The following is a 24,347-nucleotide window of genomic DNA, read 5'->3' on the forward strand; positions in this document are numbered from 1 at the left end:
CTCAAATGCTAAACCCAATATAGCTTGACCTATGTTACGTAAGAAGCGTGGAAACTTTCAATTAAAATGTACTAAACATAAATTAATTAACGCAGATTTCTCCTAAATCTAAATGAAGCTAAGCGATCTTTAGCTCTATGGGTCTGACTGCTAAACCTTTCTGTTTCCGTTGGTTGAAGTCAAAGCATTCTTGTCCTTTAAGTATTCGGTTATCCACAAAAAAAAAAAAACATTTTAAATTTGTTTCTCTTATATATATGTGTTACATTGTGGATTATTGATAAAAATGATCATAATATTTCATAAATAGGCAGAATTAGTCTCGAACAACATAAAGGAAAACTATTAATCACAGAGATGGTAACGGTTTGGCTCGAGTTATTCAGCCAGAAAAATGGGAAGAGAGGCACATGCCATGAAGAGCGTATTTCACCTCAAACCAGCACCACAGTGAGTAAGAATAACCCCCATTACGCTGCTATGGCTTTGCAGATGCTCAGGTTTCCTAAACAAACAGTGGCTATCCATAAATCATTACCCACAAATCATTTCCCACAACATTCAGCAAAATGCACGCGAGTCAGAGCAAAGGCATCGAGTAGGACTTTACAGCTAAAGATGAGTATGAAATTCTGAGAAATGGCAACCCAGGAAGAGTGGCTGGTACTGGCCAGGTGCTTTGTGTTAATGCCCTTCTAGTTCACACAAGGTTTGCCAAATGCAGGGAGGGAAACCACCGAACGGCACGTATCAAACGCTGCTCCAGGGGGGGTTTAAAAGTGATCTGGCAACCCGCAGCTGGATGAAAGTCATGACACTCACTCAACCACGAGAGGAACGGGACAGGTAAACCGCAAGAACTCACACTCCGAATCAAACACACGTCCCGTAATGGGAACCAGCAAGTGTGACACACACCTCGTCCAATCTGCCACTGAGGAGGGGTCCGGAGGGGGCGGGGAGGGGGTGAAGAGGGGGCGGGGTCCGGGGCAGAACAGATGCTTGGAAATCAGTGAATTAGCTGGTAGGCTAAATAATGAAACAAAGGACCTTTTAATGACTCACTGCAGGCAAATGGGGTGTGTGTGTGTGTGTGTGTGTGTGTGTGGGTGTGTGCATGCGTTTGTGGGTGTATGTGTGTGTATGCGTGTGGATGTGTGTATGTGTGTATGTATGTGTGCATGCGTGTGTGTGCGCGCATGAATGTGTGTGTATATGTGTGTGTGTGCATGCGTGTGTGTGTATATGTGTGTGTGCATGAGTGTGTGTGTGTGTGCGGGTATCAGTGTGTGGCACTGCTGGCTCGGTTTAATGGGGAAAAAGAGTGAGAGTCAGGTGGGGGGCGGGGCCGGGGGTGGAGAGGAGGGGCTGGGGGGTGCCTAACGTGTGACAGCCCGCTGGCTCCCAGCTGGCCCTTGAGCTGCCATGCGCAACAATGGCTCACGGCCGGGGCTCCATTGTTAGCGCCAGATGCTCAGTGACACGCCGGCCCGGTCAAACCCCAAAGGACCAGCGTGCACGTGTCTAAAGAGCGGTGGAGAAACCCCACACGGGACCCCTCCCACCCCCCACCCCCCACCCCCCACCTCCCACCCCCACCCAACCCCCCTCTCCCGCCCCCTCCCCCCACCCACGCTTCCACTGGAAGCGCTACGGCACAGCATCGAGCAGCTGCCCTCATAACTTAAGGATTGCGAGTTTGAATCCCCGGTGCGACACAGCTGGTGCGTGTAAATATCCTGCACAATGGGTTAAATATATAACGGTGTTGTTCATAAACACTCATTGAACGACCCCTTTCCTAAGTAAATAAATAAATTAAAAAACACATTTAGGCCCCCTACTCCCCACCCCTTCTGTCTAGTCAATGGAAGCTGTGACAAAGGTTGAGCTGTTTCACTAGCAAGCATCGGTATTGTCTCAGACTCCTTTTGTTGCGACCGGGAAATAAATAGAGAGATTAATTTGCCTCGATGAGAGATTCACCAAAGATTGAAGTTTAAAATAATTAACTGAGATCATGGTCTTACCGTCTGTAAAAAAAGTGATCAGAATATTGCTTTTTGGTTTCAGGTTTCGGTAACAGGAGTAGTATTCTGTTCACAATATCATGCCCTTAATTTACGGTTGCAGATGTTACATCATAATAATGTGTCATTCAATAGTTCTGGTCACCCTTCTCAGACCATTATTTTGAAAACAATACCCCCGGTTCACAAAAGCACAGCTTGTTCCTACGCCGCCTGTACGTAACTGATACGCAATGTGGCGGAAGCTAATCATGTGACTTGCTAATAGAAAACGTTGGCCCGGATGTGTCTGTGCGATCTCCCGGACTTATGGGTAATGCTATAGAAACTGTTGAAGCGAGCGATCTTACAAACGCGTGCAAACAGATGGCCGGAGACACAAAGAGAGAAACCCCCTTACCTTAAAGGCTTCCAGCTGCTGGTTGATGACCTCCGTCTCCATGCCGACGGGCCCCTGGGACTCCTCCCCCTCCTCGGCCCCGCCCAGCCTGTCGGCGAACCGCTGGAACTTGGCGTAGAGCTCGTCCACGCGGGCCAGGGTGCCCTCCACCAGCTCCGCCCGGGCGCGGGCGCGGTCCGTCAGCTTGCCGCACTGCTTGCCGAGCGTCTCCAGGTCCCTCCTGAGGCCCGGCAGGTCCGGCGAGGCCTCCGACTCCAGCATCTCCCGGCAGCGGGCGGCGGCGTCCGCCACGTCGGCCGACAGGCCCCCGAGCTTGGGCAGGAAGGCCCCGGCGGCGTCCCGCTGCGCCCGCAGGGTGGCCCGGTCGCGGGCCGCCGGCTCCATGCCGTCCAGCTCGTCGTCCAGGTCGGCGAAGCGGGCGAACATCTCGCGGATGCCGTTCTGGAAGCGGCCCACCCCCTGCTGCTTGGCCTCCAGGGCGGCGCACTGCTCCTCCACCGCCCGCCGGACCGCGCCGTAGTCCTTCTCCAGGGCGTCGGCCTGCAGGAGGAGGTCGGTCACGCCCTCGGCCTCCGGCACGGCCACCACCAGCCCCTGGGCGGCGCTCTTCAGGTGGTCCACCTGGGCCTGCAGGCCGGCCAGGGTCCGCTGCTGGGCCTTCACGTTGGCCAGGTTCTTGTTGCTGTACAGCTGGGCGCCCAGGCCGGCCTGCGCCTCCATCTGCCTCCTGGCGCCCTCCAGCTGGGCCTCCGCCTCCTTGCGGGTGTCGCCGAACTCCCGCACCCCCTGGGCCAGGGTCTCCAGCGCCTCCTTCTTCTGCTGCAGCTCCTCCGAGATGGAGTCCAGCCTTCGGCCCACGGCGGCCGCCTCCTCCCGCACCTCCTCCCGCCCGGCGGTGGCCGCCTCCAGCAGCCCGTCGGCGGCGCTGTTGAGCAGCTCCACCAGCCCCCGGTGCTTGTCCACGTCCCGCTGGAGGACCTTGGCCTGGGAGGCGGAGCTCTCGGCCAGCGCCGGGTCCACGCCCAGCCTGACCCCACCCAGCCGGGCCCTGCACTCGTCCGCCCAGGCCCCCAGCCGCTGGGACTGCTCCTCGAAGCGCAGCGCCCCCTGCAGGGCGCGCCTCAGCGCCTCCCCCCGCTCGCCCGCGCTCCCCCTCACCTCCTCCCAGCCGGAGCGCAGGGCGGAGAGCTGGCCCTCCAGCGCCGCCCGCTCCGCCCCCTCCGTGTTCCGCAGAAGCCCCTCCCCCTCCCGCACGATGGCCTGGTACGGCTCCTCCCGCTCCCCCAGCTCTTTCAGGAGAGCCTCCTGCTCCTCCAGGCTCTTCCGCAGGGCCTCTGAGCGGGCCCACACCGGCCTGGGGACGCAGGCCTCCTGCCTCCTCTGCTCCAGCCACCCCTGGAAGTCCTTGGACATCTGCTGGAAGTGCTGGGAGCTGGCGAAGGCCGAGTTCAGCTCCTCTATCCGCTGGCCTGCGTGGGGAAAATCGTCCACCGTTAAAAACGTCGTCAAGCACCCAGTGTGTTCAGCAACGCTGTATCCAGGCATGTGCTGAGTCACCGGCATCTTTACCGACATAATCGCATCATCTGAACCTGCGCTGGATGTCATCATAATTAAGGGTCTGTAATTAGGTCTCTGTGTCCGATTCCAGAGTCATCCGTCCTCATTACGCACGACAGACCGCGAGGAGCCGCCACTCACGGAAGGATTAAGCCGACCAGGTCCAGAGAACATTATTTTTAGCGAACAGAGACGCTGCTCTTCACTAAGATAAATCTGGGAAGGGCTCATGCACCGTCCAACGACTAACAACCACTGACAGTATGCGAAACAGAACGTCAATACGCACGACCTGATAGCAAAGTGAACTCAACAGAGATGCGTGGGATGTAATCCCCTACAGCCCCCCCCCATCCCCCCCACCCCCCGCGTCATTTCACAGACAGGTTGTTAGAAAATGTAAATCTAAAAAAATTTAGATTCAAAAATTTATCAGGGATTTAAGCTAGCAATGCAAGATATTGAAGTATAACGCTGAAACCTTGCTACTTTAGCAGTTGATAGCTTCTCCAATATAGTTAATGTTAAATGTTGCAAAAAAGGAAAAACAAAAGTTGCATTTAGTGCTTAGCCTTTAGCCTTAGCTTTTAAATCCCACATTAAAATTTGTATATTTTAGTTCAGTTTCTTTGTAAAATGTGCATTTTATAGCAGCATAAAATCTCTATTCAACTCAAGCCCAGTGAAGCGATGTGTCTAACATAATTAAACCATTACGCAGAGTATAAAACCACTGTCCACAGTTTCATTCATTTCCCATAATCCACAAATAGACTCAACCCTTCAGCTTGCAGAACAGGACTTCATTTACAGACACAAGCGATGAGACTAACCAAGCTTCATTTCACAGAATGAACCAAATGCACATTGTAATATCACTCCATATGTACGGTAGTGCATAAAAGACCTGTCACGTACAAGAAACCATGGCTGCATTTGATTATTCAGTCCCTCGGGCCTACACTTTAAACCAAGGCAACTCACAGAAGTGGTTACCATGGTAACACTACAAAAGCGAGAGGCAGGTGACGTTATCGTTTTAAAAATGCTAGGTCCATGTCAAGGTCCATGCCTCGAAACCTGACAAAGATGAAGGGAAATAAAAGGGAAGGGAAATAAAAATAGTGGTCTGAAAGGTCGGGTTTTTATGGCACTGAGGACCAAATCTGGGCGGAGGACCCCCTGGCAGGACGATGCTGAACGGAAAGGTCTGATTGAAGTGTACGGTTAAATTACACATTAGATATTAAAAAGTAACCAAACCATTTTAATGATACTTGAGCAATGAATATATCTCCACAAAGTGATGCTGATTCGCTGAGCTGGACGACTCTTAACAGATCAATGTAATGACTGAGAATCCTAACCCTAAACTATAATTAATAACAAGCTTGGTACCTATTTTAGGGGCTTCATATTGTTTCGAATACCGCTAACATAATGGATATGGAATTCCCCTTCAGAGTCACTGGAACAGCACAAGCCACCTGCCAAGTATCTGTTTGTTTGACTGTGGCTAAGAAGGGCTTCATCGGCATTGGTTTGCACGAACGCTAAGGTTACGTGAAAAATTCCCCGACAGTTCAGCCCCTCTTGGGGAATTAAAGACATTACGAAGGCCCCATGGAATGGCCTCTCCAGAAAAACAAGACACAGACAGTTTAAAAAAAGAAACAATAATAAGCAAGCCTTATATCGCTAGTTTAAAAGTATACATGAAGTAAGTGCATCTGAGGATACTGGTTTGAGCTTTCTGCAGTGAAGTCCAGCTTCATAGACATGACTGATTTTTTTGTTGGAAATTAATTAAATTTGTATACGTAATTTTGTATCTAATTTCTAAACTAATGAGCTAAATGACGTCTGAAATGACAGACTTTGTTAGAATGCATCCGTTAAGGGAGTTGCCATGCTATCTGTGCAAGAGGACGACTAAATCATTGGCTTGGACTTCTAACTCGGACTATTCCTCACTTGAAGTACTTAGCACTAACAGTGTTATGATCATTGTAGGCCATTCCTCACACAAATTTCCACCATGAGTTTACTGTTCAAGGGTTTGAAGGGTAAAGTAACTTTTGGCGGTAAAGGTCGATAAAACTGCGGAAACAGATCAGTGAGTGTACCCTATCCCTGGCCCCATTGAGGGTTTGGCGGTAAAGGTGTGGAAACCCTACCCCTGGCCCCAGTGAGGGTTTGGCGGTAAAGGTGTGGAAACCCTACCCCTGGGCCCAGTGAGGGTTAGCGGTAAAGGTGTGGAAACCCTACCCCTGGCCCCAGTGAGGGTTCGTGGTAAAGGTGTGGAAACCCTAGCCCTGGCCCCAGTGAGGTTTTGCCGGTAAAGGTGTGGAAACCCTACCCCTGGCCCCAGTGAGGGTTAGCGGTAAAGATGAGGAAACCCTACCCGTGGCCCAGTGAGGTTTTGGCGGTAAAGGTGAGGAAAGCCTACCCCTGGCCCCAGTGAGGGTTAGCGGTAAAGGTGTGGAAAGCCTACCCCTGGCCCCAGTGAGGGTTAGCGGTAAAGGTGAAGAAACCCTACCCCTGGCCCCAGTGAGGTTTTGGCGGTAAAGGCGAGGAAACCCTACCCCTGGCCCCAGTGAGGTTTTGGCGGTAAAGGTGAGGAAACCCTACCCCTGGCCTCAGTGAGGGTTAGCGGTAAAGGTGAGGAAACCCTACCCCTGGCCCCAGTGAGGTTTTGGCAGGAAGGTTGAGGAGACCCTACCCCTGGCCCCAGTGAGGTTTTGGCAGGAAGGTTGAGGAGACTCACTCGCTCTCCCCTCCAGCTGTTTGAAGGGCTTGGCGACAGTCTCCAGCTGCCGGGACAGGTCAGCCTTCAGGTACTCCTCCTCCACCAGGGCCGAGAGCTCCGCGCACAGAGACTCCGCCTCCGCCAGCTTCTTCCTCTCCTCCCGCAGCTGCGCCGACACCTCATTGGCCGCCTCCAGCTGTCGCTTGACGGCGTCGGGCTGGGAGCCGGGGGCCGGCCGGCCGAGGAGGCGGGCCTCCAGGTCGGCCGTGCTGTCGGCCAGCCCCCTCAGAAGGCCCTGGAAGCGCGCGGTCTTGCCCGACGCCTGGTCGATGCGCTCCGAGCGCTGGCCCAGCTGCCCCGTCAGCCCCTCCCACTTCCGGGTCACGGCCGCCTGCTGCTCCCGCAGGCCCGCCAGGGACGGGTCGGCCTGGCCCGGCTCGCTCAGGATGGCCCGGGCGGCCGCGTTCATCTGCTCGTACTGCGGCCTGCGGCCGTCAAACTCGTTCAGCAGGATCTGTGGAGCGACACGGCGGACAGACGGACGGACAGTCAGGGTCACCGAGCGGAACCTCGCGCACAAACACTGCAGTATGTGTCAGACACCCAGTAGTGCAAAACCTGCTATATCCAGCGCCTCTAAAAATCTGTCTATAAAATCTGTCTATAAAAATTGACAAATGGACATGTATGTAAAAACTGATAAAAGCTGATTTGTGTAAATAAACTGATTTGTGTACGTAAACGCTGATAAAACCTAGTTTGTGTGAATAAATTGATTTGTGTATGTAAACACTGATAAAAGCTGGTTTGTGTGAATAAACTGATTTGTGTATGTAAGCACTGATAAAAGCTGGTTTGTGTGAATAGACTGATTTGTGTATGTGAAAGCTAACTGGTGTAAGGCCTAGGCAGGTCCGCTGGCTCAGTACCTGGACCTGCTGCTTCTGAGCGTTGAGCATGTTGGGGTCGACGGACAGCGGCCCCAGCACACTCATCATCAGCTCCTTCTCCGACAGCCACTGGCGCAGCTGGGCCTCGGCCGTCTGGAACTGCGTCATGTGCTGAGACGACTTCTCCAGCTGGGACTTCCTCTCCTCCGCTGAGCCCTGCAGCTCTGCCCACACCTTATCTGCACACAGACACGACAGACAGGGCTACTGACACAGCTACAGACACAACAAACAGGGCTACTGACCCAGCTACAGACAGAGATACTGACACGGCTACAGACAGGGCTACAGACACAGCTACAGACAGGGCTACTGACACAGCTACAGACACAACAAACAGGGCTACTGACCCAGCTACAGACAGAGATACTGACACGGCTACAGACAGGGCTATGGACACGGCTACAGACAGGGCTACTGACACGGCTAAGGACACGGCTACTGACACAGCTACAGATTCAGCTACAGATAGGGCTACTGACACGGCTACAGACACAGCTACTGACAGGGCTACTGACAGAGCAACAGACACGGCTACGAACAGGGCTACAGACACGGCTACAGACACAACTACAGACAGGGATACTGACAGGGCTACAGACAGAGCTACTGACACAGCTGCAGACAATGCTACTGACATAGCTACTGACACAGCTCCAAGCACAGCTAAAGACAGTGCTACAGACATAGCTACAGACAGGGCTACTGACAGAACTACAGACACAACTCCACTCCTGACAGATGCTCCCCCATCCAGACATATGCCCGTATCCATGATATACGTCATATAGTCAGGGCATACATTCACACCATGGCACACATTATGGGTGAGTTATGGTTAGAAGGCGGTGTTCCCTCAGCAGGTTCTGCTTGCTGCGTTACCTATCTGCTCCAGAGTCTGCTTCCACCCCGCAGCCTCGGGGGAGTCGGGGTACAGCTCTATGAGCTCCTGCAGCTTCGCCCTCAGCTTCTCCAACTGACCCTGCTTCTGGGCCAGACTCTCCTCAAACGCCTGAGAGAGAGGGAGAGGGAACGAGAGAGGGAGAGAGAGGGAGCGAGAGAGGGAGTGAGAGAGGGAGAAATGGCGTGAGAAAGGGAGCAAGAGAGAGAGAGCGATAAAGGAAGAAGGAGAGAGAGGGGGCGAGAGAGGGTGCGAGAAAGGGAGAAGAAGAGATGGCGTGAGAGAGGGAGTGAGAGATGGAGGAGAAGAGAGAGGGAGCAAGAGAGGGAGAAGGAAAGATGGTGTGAGAGAGTGAGCAAGTGTGAGAGAATAATACAAGAAAATGATTCAAATGACGGTATTCATTACTAAATAACAGAGTTAGACAACATTATTTTCATGACTGAATAGGAGAGTCTGATAACAGGACATTCATTATTAAACTGGTGGGTATGAGATTAGTATGCTAATGACTAATTAGAAGAGGACATCGTTAATTAGAGGGGAACAATGGCTGGTTGAAAGGGCTGAACTGATCGCTGAGGAGGCACCTTCTGCTTCTCCATTTGGGTTTTCATGGAGCCCGTCTCCGTGGAAACGGGGCCCCAGGACGCCAGGGTGTTCTTCATGTCCCGCAGCCATCCGGCCAGGGTGTCGGCCTCCTCCCGCACCTCTCGAACCTTCCGCGAGGCGGAGTCCAGCTCCCCGGCCCGCCCCCTCAGCCGCTCCCCCAGGGCCTCGTACCCCTCGTTGATGTATGACATGCTCTGCTGCACCAGCATCAGCTCTGTAGGGGGATGAGAGGGGAAGGGGGGGGGGCGTTAAAAAACCAAACACAGTCCCGTCAGCTTCCCCTCACGCTCACCGTGAACCCCGAACCCGAGCCTTATACAGACACACGCCTCACAGGACACTAAATCCTCAGCTTTGTTTTGATAGGCTGAAGGACCAGGATAGGTTGTTAGGACACAATGCAGGAGTGGCCTGGTGTGTTATTGCTATGTGGAGGTTAACATATAGGCACTGAGAGGTTCTACAGCGCAGACAGGGTTACGCATAATCAATTCTGCACAGCTCCTGCACTTCAAACACAAAATACCAACTGCATTGAGACAATGGTGGGTGTCAGCAATTATACTTCTAAAGTATATGTTGGCTAACTACTACAGAAATGGTGCACAACAAGGGCCGATCCGTTTCGGGATTTTGTGCCAACTTCTGCTCTTAATTATTTAATTAGCTCAATAACATCTTGAGCTGATATTTGTATAAGCACCAGCTACAGCCACAGACTGCAAGTGTATCCTAAAGTTGTGCTCAAGCACAGGAGTAAACCAGCACAGTTTATAGAGCGGTCAGAAAAGTAAAACTAAAGTAAATGGTCTGAACTAAAGCCAACGGGCAAACTGGCCCTTCAGGACTGGAGTTGTGCACCCCCTGTAACCAGAGCAAACAAACAGAGGCAGTGACTTTACCTTTGTTGGTCAGGTAGGCGTGAGCTCCAGGACCTGATCCATTAGTGACAGCTGATCCTAGAAAAAAAAAAGACACACAATATGTTTCTTCGGCACAACAAAAGAACAAAGGAAAGTACAGGCAAGTCAAGCCCTGCTTGTGAGTCAGCCACTTGTCATGTGCGCACACGCATAGGTTGGGTTTCCAGGTGCAACAGGAAAAGCTCCCAAAAGCTGGATCTGAAGAAAACTTTGGCCTACCACGTCTGCATGACTGAATATGGCGTGTGAAAATCAGATTCCTCTCTATCCATTAACATGAGCTCACAAGGTTTGAATGATACATGGATAGTGTAAAGACTACCAAAACCACAGACAGCTGTTACACGATGAGTCTTAATTATGGACCAATATGAGAGATTGCCACTACATGGTCATTCTTAATTACAGACTAACACCAGAGATGATCACTGCATGGTCATTCCTAATTATGGACCGATACCAGAGTTGGTCACTCTATGGTCCTTCTAAATTATGCACCAATACCAGAGTTGCTGTATGGTCCTTCTAAATTATGGACCAATACCAGAGGTGGGCACTATGTGGTCCTTCTTAATTATGGACCAATAACAGAGATGGTCACTGCACGGTCAGTCTGAACACAGGATCGCGACCATAGACGGCTGTTGCCCGGCCAGCAGCAGGATTGTAGTGATGTCACACAGGTCCCTCACAGACACCCAGTATCAGAGAAGAGACAGACAGAGGGGTAGTACCTCTGCGGGACAGCTTGGTTTTTGCAGGAGAGGTCAGGACGCTGATGAGGCTGCACAGAGAGGACCCTTTGGTGTTAATGTCCTGAACATCAGTTCCTTTGGCGGTCCACTCATCCATCAAGGCCTGGGAAAAAGAGGAGAGCGTTCAGTATCATAAAAAACACAAAGGGGGAACCATCAAAGTTAACTATTCCCCAATAAACTGCGAGAACATTTCACGCAAATCTGACTCTGTCAGTCTGCCAAAACTAATTTTTTCTTCTATATTGTTTTTTTTTTTTGCTGCTTTCCCTCCATTTGGTATTCGCACACTCCAGTATGTAAATTACCCATTAACAGTCTGGGGCCTTTTCTGGGGCCTTTTGATGTTTGACCCATTTTGCTGCAGTTCATTATTTATTTTCTCGCCTTTCATGTTGTACTCTTTTAAAAGTCATTAAATGCCTCGTCGTCACCCGGGAGATCAGACGGGAATTCGCCCGGGTTTGAGTCAGATCTTCGTTTCTGTTACTGTGTTACCCCCCTAAAGCAGAATACCGGCCCCGCCTCGTTAAAGCCGCAGGGCCCCTAAAATCTCCCCGGAATGTAAGGACCTATTAGCGGCTTTAATGGCCGTTGACCGTATCGACGGGCATGTGAGGCATGTTTTGCTTTAATCTTTTAACAGCTGATTTTCATTTTTTTCATATGTTTTGAAAATGGAAAAAAGCCCAAAAGTTCTGTTCTGTGCTCCAGAGGGATGGGGAAGGGGCTCAGTCAGGTCTTTAACGGGCTGTGTTACGAGCGTTTGATTGCCGCAGCTGCCAGGGGAGACGAGCGTGGCATTTAGGGGGTGCGGCCTGTTGGCCTGTTGACAAGGTGACTCTGCGGTATTTAGGGGAGCGTTGTTCGCAGGACGACGGCATGGCTTTTGGGGGGCGCGGTTGGCAAGGTGACGGCCGTGGCGTTTGGGGGGTACGGTTGGCGGGGCGAAGCCCCAGCGTTTAAGGGGTGCGGTTGACAAGGTGACGACCGCAGCCTTTAGGGTGCTTGGTTGGCCGGGTGACGGCGTGGCGTTTTGGGGGTGCAGTTGACAAGGTGACACTGCGGTATTTACGGGGTGTGGTTAGCAGGATGGCACCATGGCTTTGGGGGGGGGGGGGGGGGCGCGGTTGGCAAGGAGATGGCCTTGGGGGGGGGGTGCAGCTGGCAAGGTGACAGCTGTGCAATTTGGGGGCCGTGGTTTCCAGGGTGACGGCCGTGGCGTTTAAGGGGTGCGGTTGACAAGGTGACCCTGCTGTATTTAGAGGGCGTGGTTAGCAGGGCAACGCCATGGCATTTGGGGGGCGCGGTTGGCAAGGTGACAGCTGTGCAATTTGAGGGGTGCGGTTTCCAGAGTTATGGCCAAGGCATTTGGTGGGTGCTGGTGCCAGGGTGACCGGCGTGGTGTTTGGGGTGTAGGGTCACCAGGGTGACGGGCACAGCCGTTGGGGGGCACAGTTGCCAGGGTAACCGCGGCGGCGGGCGCACACTCACGTTGACTCTCTGCAGGGCCTTGGCCAGGTTCTGCTCTCCACAGGAGGCCGGCACGGAGGGGACCTTATCCGCCGAGTCGTCCAGCCACTGCCTGAGGGCGTCCGCGGCCGCCCGGAACTCCGCCAGCTGGTCCTGGCACGAGGACACCTCCTCCTCCCTGCACCGGGAGAGACGGGCACGGGTCAGACAGCCCGAAACTCACACACATATTTACATAGATCTCATAAGGGTGCACAGACTCTTTATATACGAGGGAATTAATTAGCTTTAGCAATGTGTAGCAGTTCCCAGGTTATTTCCAGGTCATTCTGAGACACAGGTTAGTGTAGCCACCAGTCGGCGGTTTACACTCAGCACACTAACCTGCTTCGAACAAAACCTGTAAAAACTCAAACCGCTCGGAACCGGTCAGTGCTGTTTCCACACCAGGGTTCTCTGAAGCTCCGCTCCGTGACTCACTTCTCTTTCACGGTGTCTGTGAAGGCCCTGAAGCTGTTGGCCAGGCTGTCGGTCCTGCCCTGCACCTGGGCCCTGTCGGACTCCGAGCCCTCCTCGCACAGCTCTTTGGAGAGCCTCTGCAGCAGCTCCATCTCTTTGGCCTGCTCCGACAGCTCTGTGTTTGTGTCCTGCAGGGGGGACATCGCTCAGCGTCAACGAGTCAATGAGTTTCAAAAACCAAACCAAGCTGGCAAAGCTAACACCTACACAGTGTTCAGTGTTAAATCAGCTCTTAGAGGGGACATATGGTCCCTGTTGTATGCTCTGTTAGAGTTGAATTAGCACTGGACATTTTACTGTGATGAAAATAAGAAAAGGAGGACCTGGCCAAAAAGTGAAATGTTAGTTGAGAAGAAAGGCTCCTTTATTTGATCAACTGAGAAAAAGAAAACCAAGGCACTTGTCAGACTGCAATTAAAATTCCCTTTATCAATTAACAAAGCCAATTCTAATAATATGAACAAGAGTCTCTGGTTTCCTTTAGTTCTAATCTGTCATATTTACATGATAAGCATGTGTCTGCTTCCGCCTTCAGGCATTTAAACAGCAGGTTAAAACGTGGCTATCACACATCGGCGCGGACTGATGACATCAGCGAGCAGGAAAACGGGACGGCGGTCTCACCTGCATCAGCTGGGAGAGCTCGTCCACGTTCTTCCCCGGGCCCTCCGTCTCGGACAGGTCCCGCGAGCGCTTGGCCACAAACTGCTGGACCTTTTCGGAGGTCTTCTCGTAGAGCTCCACCTTGTCCCTCAAACGCTCCAGCCGCGCCACCTTCTCCTTGTGCTTGGCCGAGGCGTCCGAGAAGCGGCGGGAAAGGGCGTCCATCTTGGCCTGCAGGGAGGAGGCCGCGGAGGGATCCGCCGTTTCCGCGAACGTCCTCAGCTTCGTCGTCATGGCGGCCATGCTGCTCTGCCGGCTCGACATGTCCTGCTCCAGAGCCTGAAGGTCGCGACAAGGTCACAGAATGAGCAGCTCCTACCCACATGCATTTTAAACCCCCCATCCAGCTTAAAGTTTTGACTTTAAAGTTTTATCAAAGCAATTTGATAAAAAGCTATTGCAGTTTGATAATCCCTTTGTATCAAATTAGAGCAGGTTTGCTAACAAAGCAGGCATGTCACCAGAAGGTTGCAGGTTCAATTCCCACATCGGAACAAGCTGCATTCTGACCTACTTCATTAACAGTCCACCTGTAGATACTGCAGCTGATCTGACAAAACGGAAGCAGCTCTGTGATCGTTGAGTCTGGCCTGGCGCCCGCCCGCCGTACGTACCGCCTCCCTGCTGAGCACGTCCCCGATGGCGGCGGAGGCGAGGGGGACGGGGTCCTGCCGCCGAAGGCTCTCCTCCACGCCGTCCATCCAGCGCGCGGCCTCGTCCAGGCCGTCCTGCACGCTGAGCGAACGCGTCAGCGTCACCTGCAGCCGCTCGTGCCGCGCGCCCACGGACTTCGACAGGCCCTCGTACCGCTCCGCCACGTCGTCTGCCGAGAGAGGAGAGGCTCGCCGTGTCAGGGGGCACGACAGGGGTTCAGAGGGGGTGCAGTGATTTAGTGGAGTTTCAAGTACTCAAGCACTTCATTCTAACCAAGAGCATCTCTATCCCATCATCCTTTGCAGCAGATGTGAAACTATGCTAGACGGCCTGTCTGAACTACAGGATCATTTCTTATATAAATGTGTGGGCTGGAGTCATGATATTAGAGCGTAGTGAACAAAAGCTGCTGCTCTGTTTGTAGCCTTTTATATTAGCATTTTCTTGGCTGTGTGACATTGGCAGGCTTAACTCTGAATCTCGACCTTTCCGCCCGTGGCCACATCGGGCGGGGTCAGGTGACTGGAGGCCACTCACCCACTGTCTCCAGGATCTCATCCTGATTGGTCAGGAGGTCTCCCTCTGCTGTGATCAGGGCGTCGGCTGTCTTGCGTAGTGAGTCTACAGCGGCCTGTCGTCGAGAGGTCTCATCCAGCAGGGCCTACAGACAACAACGCTTATAAGACCCTTATCAAACAACCGCCTCATATTCCCACAATGCAACGCATTCCCACTTACAATAAGCACTTCAGGCACTTACACATGATTTTAGTAGGTTACCAACGAAAGGTGCATGTGCAATGGTTAGAAAGCCACCATTAGTGTCTGATTGGCTGATTGGCTCTGATTGGCTGTTGACATGCAATGTCCAAGAAAAGATAAACCGTGGGCAACTTTGGTAGCTCAGTTGCCCAGTTGCTCAGGTTGCTGGCTGTCGCCCAGCTACAGAGAGAATCAATGGACTTCTGGCAACTGGTCAACTGAATCATTCGCTGCATGAACAAGGGGTTAAACTCTGAGTTAACGCAAACTAACTCGAATAAGTTTACATTTCTTCACATATATTGTCACTGTCCTTTCTCTACTTCCTATATGGAGGTCACTTGTCTTTGCAAATGGCTGACGCGGTGGCCTGAATGCACAGCTTCTAAGATTACTTCCAATCAGTCGAAAAATTCTGCTGTCACTTTCGATTGCCCGGGCTCCAGGGAGCAAACCTGTCAGGGTCTGGAGACTTCCTGTCTGTCCAGGAAAAGGAGACATCGAGACCCGTCAACCAAAAGGGCCTATCGGCTTTCGTTCTTGCCGTGCCAAATCATCAGGAGAAATGCAGTGAGCTTGTGCGAACCAGCGTGTTGCCAGGAACAAAACTTTTTTTTCCCCTGCTGGGGTTTCTAGCCCTCCTCATCTCTCTGAATCTGTTAAGAGTCACCACAAGTCCATGGAGAGGCATAACGCTGATCTGCTTTCTACCCCGCTCTCGGCTTGGCAACTCTCAAAAGTCTAGCGTTGGCGAGGTAACGCAGGGAAACAATCTATTTGTAGGTAATTTCCAGTGCATGCGCTTGGCCTTCCAGTCGCTCGTAAAGCAGGACAAAACATCCACGCTGCCAGCCAGTCTGAATCAGAGCTCAGCTATTCAAAGCCCAGGCCGCGGCCTGTTTAGAAAGGAGCTCTATAAATAGCGGTGTTGTTTTTAAGCGTACGACGGCACTGTATAAGGCAAGGGCACGACGTTCTCAAGCTCAATGGGAACTCATAACCACGTGTCATGTGGGCATTGTTGTCATCAATGATGCAATCAATCCTATAAACAGTGATATGAGTATTATCACCATTAGGGACGTTATCATCAGCGGTTGAGCATTACTGTAATCAATGATACAGTACTAGCAATGTTACAAACACTCATATCAGGATAATTACAATCAGATTTTTGGCATTGTTTTAATCAGCGATGTGAGTAGTACTCCAATCAGTGACAACGGTAATGCTATAACCCCTGATGTTAGCGGTTTTGCAGTCTAATTACTGGCCTAATCAGCGACCCATGCGTTTATATGAGCGACAATGCAGGCCCGTCTTGCCTTGGTCTCCTCCAGCTGTTTCTGCAGGGTCTGCGGGTCGGCCGCGATAGGCTCCGCCTCCTGCCGCGCGGCCTCCTTCTCCGAGCCGCCGAGCCAGGTTTGCAGGCCCCCAGCGCCGTCCTGGAACTTCCTGTACTTCTCCACCACTTCCTTCAGGCTGCCGCCCAGCAGGGTGCACTGCAACGACACGGGCCGATCAGCCGACGCAAACCCAGGAGCGCGCAGCCATTTTACCGGGATACCATTTTTACCATGACCGAGACGGGTGCGTTACATCAAACGTACATACCTACGCAAACACTTAAGCAGTACAGAACTATAATTGCTAAGTGGTAAAAACCTCTCTATTTTTAAATGTTCACAGTTGGCCTCATTCACGAAACATGCGTACGATCCCATTTGATCGTAAACTGTTTTAAGAATGTTCCCACGAACATTTCGGCATTCACCATTTTTTTCTTATCTGTATTTGTTCATGACTGCTAATCACATGAGCAGGACTGCGCTTAAAATTAAAAAATTTACAGTCAGCATTCATCATCTCATGCACCTGGGATATGCACAAAAACATGCACATGTGTCAGGAATCCCATATCAGTTTTTCATAGGAAGATTTTTAAGAACAAAAGAATAATTTAAGAAACATCTTGTTTTGTTTGTTACTGTACAAAAAAATCCACCCTATTCAGCGTGTTCATTCTCTCTTTACGGGGGTTTGCTGCCACCTTTTGGTGATTTATAGAACTGCACAGAGACTCACACACCATAACAGACCATTATTATGGTAAATATTTACAGCTCAGCACATGCTGTGAACATAATGAGGGAGTGCAATGCTAAGAGCTACAGTACACACTGCTCTGACCGCAGAGCAGCCCGACAGGCTGAAATAACAAGCAGGCTTATGGCTACGCAGCCCCCGCACAGTCTGTACTGGAACGTCTACTACAAACAAGCATGTGAATATCTAAATGCCTCCTGTGTGCGGCTGTGTTTCTTTATCCTTACCAAATGTTTCTGTAGATGTTCTTTTGCTATAGTCAATGTCAGATCAAAAAATACCATGACAGCATATAGCAAAGGTGGATGAAGATGTCAATGACATTGTGAAACAGTAGCTCAATCTGCCCTGTTACAACAGATCAGCTAACGCCATCGCAATGTCAGCGTTTCCATGAAGGAAGAAGAGCTTCTGTTAAACATTATATTTAACTTTCTGAGAATCTGTAGTCAGATTCATCCTTTCAGTGGATTGTTCCGGTTGGGAAATTCTCAGGATAAAACCACCAATATGGAAGGGGTAAGGGGGTTTAATGAACTTACTTAATTACTAATTAAGTACTTTTGAATGGGCGCTACATTAAATGCTTCTGTATGTACACAATGTACACAACGCACTGTAAATGCCACAGTGCTATTCACATTAGACACTGACAGACTGGATATATCATGACAGAATGGATTAATGATGAATGAATTCACACATCTAAATAAGGCAGGAGCTCCTCCCCCCCATGCTGAGGGGGCGGAGCTCTGTCTTAGGGAGGGCGGCGCGCACCTGGGAGTGGACGGCCTTGTAGCGGCCGGCCGCGTTAGCCAGCCTGTCCTTCACGGCGGCGCAGACGCCGGACGTGTCGATGTCCGTCTGCGGGTGGCGGTCGGCGGGGTCGCCCGGGCCGCCGCAGGCCTTGGCGGCGTCCAGCGTCCGCTGCCCCGCGGCGGTGATGAAGCGCAGGTCGCCCTTGTGCGAGATCACGTCCTCGGCGAAGGCCCTCTGGCGCTCCAGCCTGTCGGCCAGGACGTCCAGCCGCCCGGCGGGGGCCCCCAGGAGCCCCGCCTCGCCCTCGGCCTCGCCCAGCCAGGCCTCGAACTCGCCGCAGTCGCCCCGGAACTTGCGCAGCTCCTCCCGCAGCGACTGCGCGCGCTTGGCCTGCAGCTCGGCCTGCGCCAGCTCGCTGTCATAGCGCCCGCGCAGCTCCTGGACGTCCCGCTGCAGCTTGTCCCGCTCCTCCGGGGACAGGGCGTGCGCCTGCCGGTCCAGCAGGGCCTGGGCCGACTGCGTGGCCATGATCAGCTCCTGCTGCTGGGACAGGACCTCCTGGTGCCGCGCCTGCAGGGGGCGAGAGCGAGCAGGAATGGGTTCCGTTATCCTGAAGGGAGTATGCTTTTTATCACAGCCACTTTCCTAAATACGTTCTAGAGTCTAGCGTGCCTCCCACAAGCTCTGTCTCTTTTTAATATTCCAATATAGATTACAACCTGCCATTTGTAAGGCCACATGACCACTGGATTCCCAGACAGTAAGGATGGGATGGGAATTTTTATGCATAGACCTCATAGTGCCAGCCATCAGATGTGAGACTCACAAACTGAGGACCTACCAACTCACACTCACACTCACACACACACACACACACGCGTGCACACACACACACGCACACATGCACACACACATACACACACACAAACCAACTCACCCTCACAGATACAGTAGCTCTGACCACCTCACATTCACACAGCTCTAACCCACTCACAGCTCCAGAAATCTCGGATATTTTAGCGAAAGCGACTGACATTTTGAGTTAAGAGTAAACATAAGATCCATGTGTGAGCTTGTCAGTCTTGAACAGGAATACTCACAATCCTGGGCAAAGCTCCAATATAATCTGACAGGCTGGAATAGGAGATTCTTTCACAACTGTAACAAAATTCACTGGTTTTATCTGCTATATCTCCAAAAAAATACTCTAATATATATGATTCAAGCCCTTATTTCACTCGAGGGCTTATCCTAGGGCACGTACACCGAAAACCATGCTTCCTTTCCGATGTCGAAGGAATGAATTACCCATAAATCTCGCTCACTGCCCTCTTGGCTAAGCACTCAGTACTGGCAATTGCAGAGCGAACAAAAAGATCAACTCATCGGCTGTTCGACCTGGACGCCTCTCTCAGACTGAAGCAGGCCATTAACCCCTGAGAGGCCTTTAAACGGAGAGAAAGAGGGCGCAGAGCAGGCAGTAAATCGGAGAGGAAATCGCTCGGCAGAGAGACGGCGAGCAGAGGAAAGAGCCGTCGACAAGCCTGGAATCGCGCCCGTTTGCCACTCTCCATTTGGCGCTGTGACTCTGCAGATTGACCAATGAGCCGTGAGCTCCCCCCCCCTTCCTCCCCCTGAGAGACCCAAGTTTCCCACAGCGGGGGGATTAACAAACACCAGCAGAGCTGCCGTACGTCTTCATGCGCACAAGACCAACTGCTGATTGAGGGGGCGACACCATTAACAAGAGCTTTTCGTGCAAACAAGTCAAAAAAACTAGATGACAAACAGAGCATGTGATGCACTTGGCAGTGTATCTGGATCTAAATCACATCAATAATATATATGCTAATATGGTATTGTCGGCTGCTCACGTCAACCAATGCATCTACCGACAACAGCTAATTTTTCATGGGAATGACATTCGCACTCCCCATTGGCATAAAAAGCACTTGACTCCAACTTCAATATCCATACATGAAGCTTAAACCTGTTTAGAGATCTTTCCGGAACTCGGGCATGGTTGGCACACCAGTTGGCCAAATCAAACCTCGGTTTACCTTTATTCGGTTGTACTGCTCGTCCAGGTCCAGCTCGTGTGTATCCTTGCCGTTGCCGTCCACAGCGCTGATGTTGTCCAGTGTCGACAGCGAGTTCCCGTTGTTGTCGTCCTGTCCTCCCACGATGCCTTGGGGCGAGGTGTCCAGCGGCCCGTTCCCGTTCTGACTGCTCGTCCGGTCCGTGGGGTCGCTCTCCTTCTCTCGGTCCTTCCCGATGTTGGAGATCCAGTCCAGCAGGCCTTCGATCTTGTTCTTGCTCTCTTCCAGCTGCTCCACGGCCGCCACCTGTGGAAAAAGAGGTTTCACAAAAGCGTACCCCAAAAATAAACGCACTGTCTTCTGTGGACAGCATCAATGTACCCTTAAGGAAGGTAATTAACCTGAATTGCTTAAGTGAATACCCTGATATATGAAGCTGTATAAGTGATGCTGGGTATGCTGAAAATTGCACAAATTGCCCAGTAAGAAGAAAAATGTAGACACACACTGTGTAATTGATGCAAAGCGCCATTCAGCTACTTGAGTGCGAACAACTCCCCCTTGTGGAGAACCTTCAGCCTGCTAAAAATGAGTGAGTGTGTGAGTGAGTGAGTGAGTGAGGGAGTGAAAAGCTAGGTCCATGAGGTGCTTCACGTCTAAAAATATTGCAGACATGTCTCCGTAAGGTAATACAACATATAGCTGCACAAACAAATTCCATGCAAAATGTGAGTTGCTATGAATGACTACACCGTGGACTTTACCACCCCACATCTGTACACTGAACCAGGTTGATCTGAATAACAGCTGGCTGCTTCTTGTTGTTGCCACTTGACCACAGATTGACAGCCCCGGGTTGAGGAAGCCATCTTCTTACCTTCTCGGTTTCCTGTTTGATGGCTGTGGTCAGCACTTTCTCCAGTTCTTTCCCAGAATCATCGGCGCGCTGGCTGAGCAGCCTGGCCTTGGCTTTGGCCTCCTCCAGCTGGCTCTCGATGGCAGCCACCTGCTCTGGCTGCAGTTTGCTGCGGTTCTCCTCCAGGAACTTCTTGGTGCTGCTGAGGACCTCAGTCAGGGCATTGGCATTGGCCTGGACGTCCTTCTGCAAGGCCTGGGGGAAAAGTTAAAAAACATTTTCTGCTACTGGACAGTCTAAATACAAGCACAGATAAAAGAGATAAATGTGAACATCATACTTCCAGAACAAAAACCCATAGAGCCATGACTGGGAGAAACAATAGCTTCACACAGACCTACCACACAGACCACATTACTCAGAAGAAGGTCAAAAAGAAAAGCATAAGCCTGCTAACAGGCTAACCCTCTCACCGCTAACAGCCTAACCCAAACACAGCAGGGCTGCATCGTGGGCTGGTCAGCGGCTCACCTGGTGCTCCTTCTGGTATTGCTGCAGGTCCTCCACCCCGTCTCCCCCGGAGACCAGCTGCTGGTGGCCGATGAGGCGGTTCTCCGTCTGCGTCAGGCTGTCGCAGAGCTCCTGCAGCTTCTCCGAGTACTCCCTCTGCTTCTCCACCGCGCTCTGAGACGACAAACCACAGTGCGGTCACGGGAGGCCGCCAACCTTACCGCGCAGCCCTACCTACAGCCCTACCGTTACATACACCTGAGTGTGCTGCAAACACGATAGCCTACAGAGCTAGGGGGTCGGGGTCAGAGAGAGACAGACAGAGACAGTTAGAGGAAATCCGGCGCGGAGTGTTAGTCACGACGTCCGTGGTGCGGGCATCCATGCACATCGAGGCCGTGTTTTCGCGTGTGTCCGTGGCAGTGCTTAAAAGAGCCGAGTGCCGCCGGGTGCCTGGGAGCCTGTTGAGACGTGAACACGACCAGGAGAAAACGTTAGCGCCTTGGCGGTGATCCAGAAGCGGAACGCTTGCTCCCTGTCGCCGTGGGGTTAAAGGTCAAGCGCATGCTTCACAGCAAAGACATCCAGACTCAAACAATCCACATCAATTCCACACACACATTCTGTAATTGTGACACGTTAGCTGTACACTGAATTTCCTAAATAAATGTTTTTCACTGGTTAAAAATTTGCAAACTCCTGTGGGAATGAATGTTCTCTAATTATACATATTTGTCATTGCAGATATATGCAAATTCACATAGACATGTGTCACTGCTTGCATTAAATGCATAATGCATAATGCAAGGACACTTAATGAGATCATAAAATACCACATCCATGCATAAAATAAAGGTTCTCTGAATGCATAAAGGAAAATATTAAATGAAGAATTACGTATTTTCGAATCTTCATTAAATACACAAATGATGAATATTCATTAAAAAAGCTTCCTGGTTTAACTAGAGATCATTTTTAATTTATCAACTAACACCTTTTCAAATAAGGGTGACTGAGATAGTGACGATGCTGTGTGATGACCTCATGTGGTGATGTCATGCGACCCCAAACCTTCTGCTGCCTCTGCTCCTCTCTGATCTCCAGGTGCAGTTCCAGAGTGCTCCTCTGGGTGGAGACCTTCTCCGTCAGTTCCCTGAATGCCCTCTGGGTGGCGGTGAGAGCCAGCAGGAGCTGCTTGCTGTGGGCGGGGCTCAGGGTCTGAGCGTGCTCAGATATGAAGTACTGAACCTCGAAGGCGGTGTTCTCCAGCTGGTGCTGCGTGTGAGACAGGCCTTTCTCCATCTCCTGGAACACCGAGGAGCATGAGCATGAGCCTTTCTCATATCCACCATCCTTAAAATATTTTATATTCAGACATAGGACACAGATGTCTTGTTTAATATAAATACTGTGGATCTATCTCCAACTCCTTGTTTATCTAAATGCTTTGTAACATAAAATTTGCAACGATAACGTACAGTGAAGTGGTATGGTGAATTGGAGGGGCATTGCTGGGTGGCTGTTAAGGCCCCGTTCATGTGCATGGATGCGTCCCACAGTCAGGCACTGAATCCGGGCAGTGCCAGTGCCAACTGTGGCTGGCAGCCCCAGAGGGTGACACAGAACTGGCTCTAGTGTGGCCCGGTGTTGGGACAGTTTCAGTCGGCCAGGATAATCCCGTTTAATCTTGCACCAGCACCCCCTGCAGCTCAACTGGGCACGGGGAAGCATGCCCGTTATGCTGCACGTGACATGTGTTCCTGGAACTCATGTTCGCACGCGTTCGCATTGCGCACTGCGCAGGATGACATCACATGCTGCGAATGGAGCGTATGATTGTTTGCCCTCTCCTGAACTCATAGCAACACTTGTAGCAATAAGCTCTGACTGTCACAGCTGGGCATTCCAAAAAAGGGAAAACAACATTAAAAAATAAATAGCCTAGATAAACTGGTAGGAGGGAGGAACAAAGCAGTACCTTATTTTGCTCAATCCTGTGCTTTACTGTATCCAGGTCATCGGTGTTTGTGATATCCAGGCTGGAGACAGTCTCAGAAATGTCATAAACATATGCTGAGACTTCCTGGAGACAGCCCAAAAGGTCTTGATAGGACAGCTCTAAATGTGCCTGAGTAAAAATATAAAATGGGTTACACATTGGGGTACTGTAAAACATTTATTTTTAACAGTCAAATATCACTATTATATAAATGCATACACATGAGTATGCATACAAATTTGTAGCAATATTAAGATAATGTTCATGTATTCATTAAATAGTTCAACTCAGTGGGGTAAAACCATGACAAACCTGACTTACGGTTATGTTGAGAATAATACATGTACCCGCTATCATACTTTGATATTACATAGGTCGTTTAAATAAAAATCTGATTCCTTCTGATCTTAAAGGTTATAGGCAAAACAGTCATCCCCTTTAAATTCTTAAAATTCATTAATGTCTAGACTACAGCCGTGACCTCTGACCTTTTCAGCTTCTAGGGCCTGCGCTATGGCGCCGCCCTTCTCCGTGGACATTTTGCGAACGTCAGAGAAGGCCCGCGGCAGGTCTTTAGAAACCACCGCCAGGTCTCGGTAAATCTGCGTGGGAACGTGCTCGTCAGCGGCCTCCAGCAGCTGCTCGGCCGCGTCAAGGTCGGCGGTTAGCGTGGCAGCCAGGGCGGCAAGCTGTGTCTCAAGTGACTGCAAACAGACCAGAGCGCGTGCCTTCAGCGCGGTAACGGCTAACCCGCTACCTGCTAAAGGGGGTGGATAGACATGCGGAGAGAGTTCATTTTTAATAGTGAAAATGGAAAACGAGAGAGAGCAGTGGAAGCAGTGTTTACTGTGGAGCGTTAAAAATGGAACTGGTGGTTATGAGGGAAGCTGGTGGTTTAGCAGGAGTTTGTGTAAGATGCAAGGATTTCAGATGAACGACGAGCTGACCGCACCTTATTTTCCTCCAGCTGGCTCTGCAGCCCCTCAATGCCATTGCTTAAAAGGCACTGGGCCTCCAGGTCATTTTTCATCTCCTCAATTAAATCAGCGTGATCCTGAAGTCGGCCAACGCATTCCAGATAATTCTGAGTGGTGTACTGTGGCTGTAAAGAAAGAAGCCAGGAAGGC

General features: G+C 51.2%; 1 protein-coding gene across 3 annotated transcripts in view; it reads right to left on the minus strand.

Moving 5' to 3' along the window:
* The window catches only part of dst (dystonin), a 206,867-nt gene that overhangs the window by 52,410 nt on the left and 130,110 nt on the right, over positions 1–24,347 (minus strand). For all 3 annotated transcript variants that reach the window (XM_035399721.1, XM_035399719.1, XM_035399720.1), the window contains 21 exons: positions 24,173–24,322; positions 23,709–23,924; positions 23,200–23,349; positions 22,293–22,526; positions 21,243–21,395; positions 20,733–20,966; positions 19,877–20,161; positions 17,835–18,386; positions 16,277–16,453; positions 14,727–14,850; positions 14,150–14,358; positions 13,497–13,814; positions 12,834–13,000; positions 12,375–12,531; positions 10,860–10,983; positions 10,105–10,161; positions 9,181–9,416; positions 8,572–8,701; positions 7,669–7,868; positions 6,758–7,253; positions 2,431–3,899 (listed from right to left, as the gene is read on the minus strand). In XM_035399721.1, the coding sequence (XP_035255612.1) occupies positions 2,431–3,899; positions 6,758–7,253; positions 7,669–7,868; positions 8,572–8,701; positions 9,181–9,416; positions 10,105–10,161; positions 10,860–10,983; positions 12,375–12,531; positions 12,834–13,000; positions 13,497–13,814; positions 14,150–14,358; positions 14,727–14,850; positions 16,277–16,453; positions 17,835–18,386; positions 19,877–20,161; positions 20,733–20,966; positions 21,243–21,395; positions 22,293–22,526; positions 23,200–23,349; positions 23,709–23,924; positions 24,173–24,322 (5,838 nt within the window). The remainder of the gene's footprint in view (positions 1–2,430; positions 3,900–6,757; positions 7,254–7,668; positions 7,869–8,571; positions 8,702–9,180; positions 9,417–10,104; positions 10,162–10,859; positions 10,984–12,374; positions 12,532–12,833; positions 13,001–13,496; positions 13,815–14,149; positions 14,359–14,726; positions 14,851–16,276; positions 16,454–17,834; positions 18,387–19,876; positions 20,162–20,732; positions 20,967–21,242; positions 21,396–22,292; positions 22,527–23,199; positions 23,350–23,708; positions 23,925–24,172; positions 24,323–24,347) is intronic.

The sequence above is a fragment of the Anguilla anguilla genome, chromosome 18 (assembly GCF_013347855.1).
Source record: "Anguilla anguilla isolate fAngAng1 chromosome 18, fAngAng1.pri, whole genome shotgun sequence".
Taxonomy (NCBI): domain Eukaryota; kingdom Metazoa; phylum Chordata; class Actinopteri; order Anguilliformes; family Anguillidae; genus Anguilla; species Anguilla anguilla.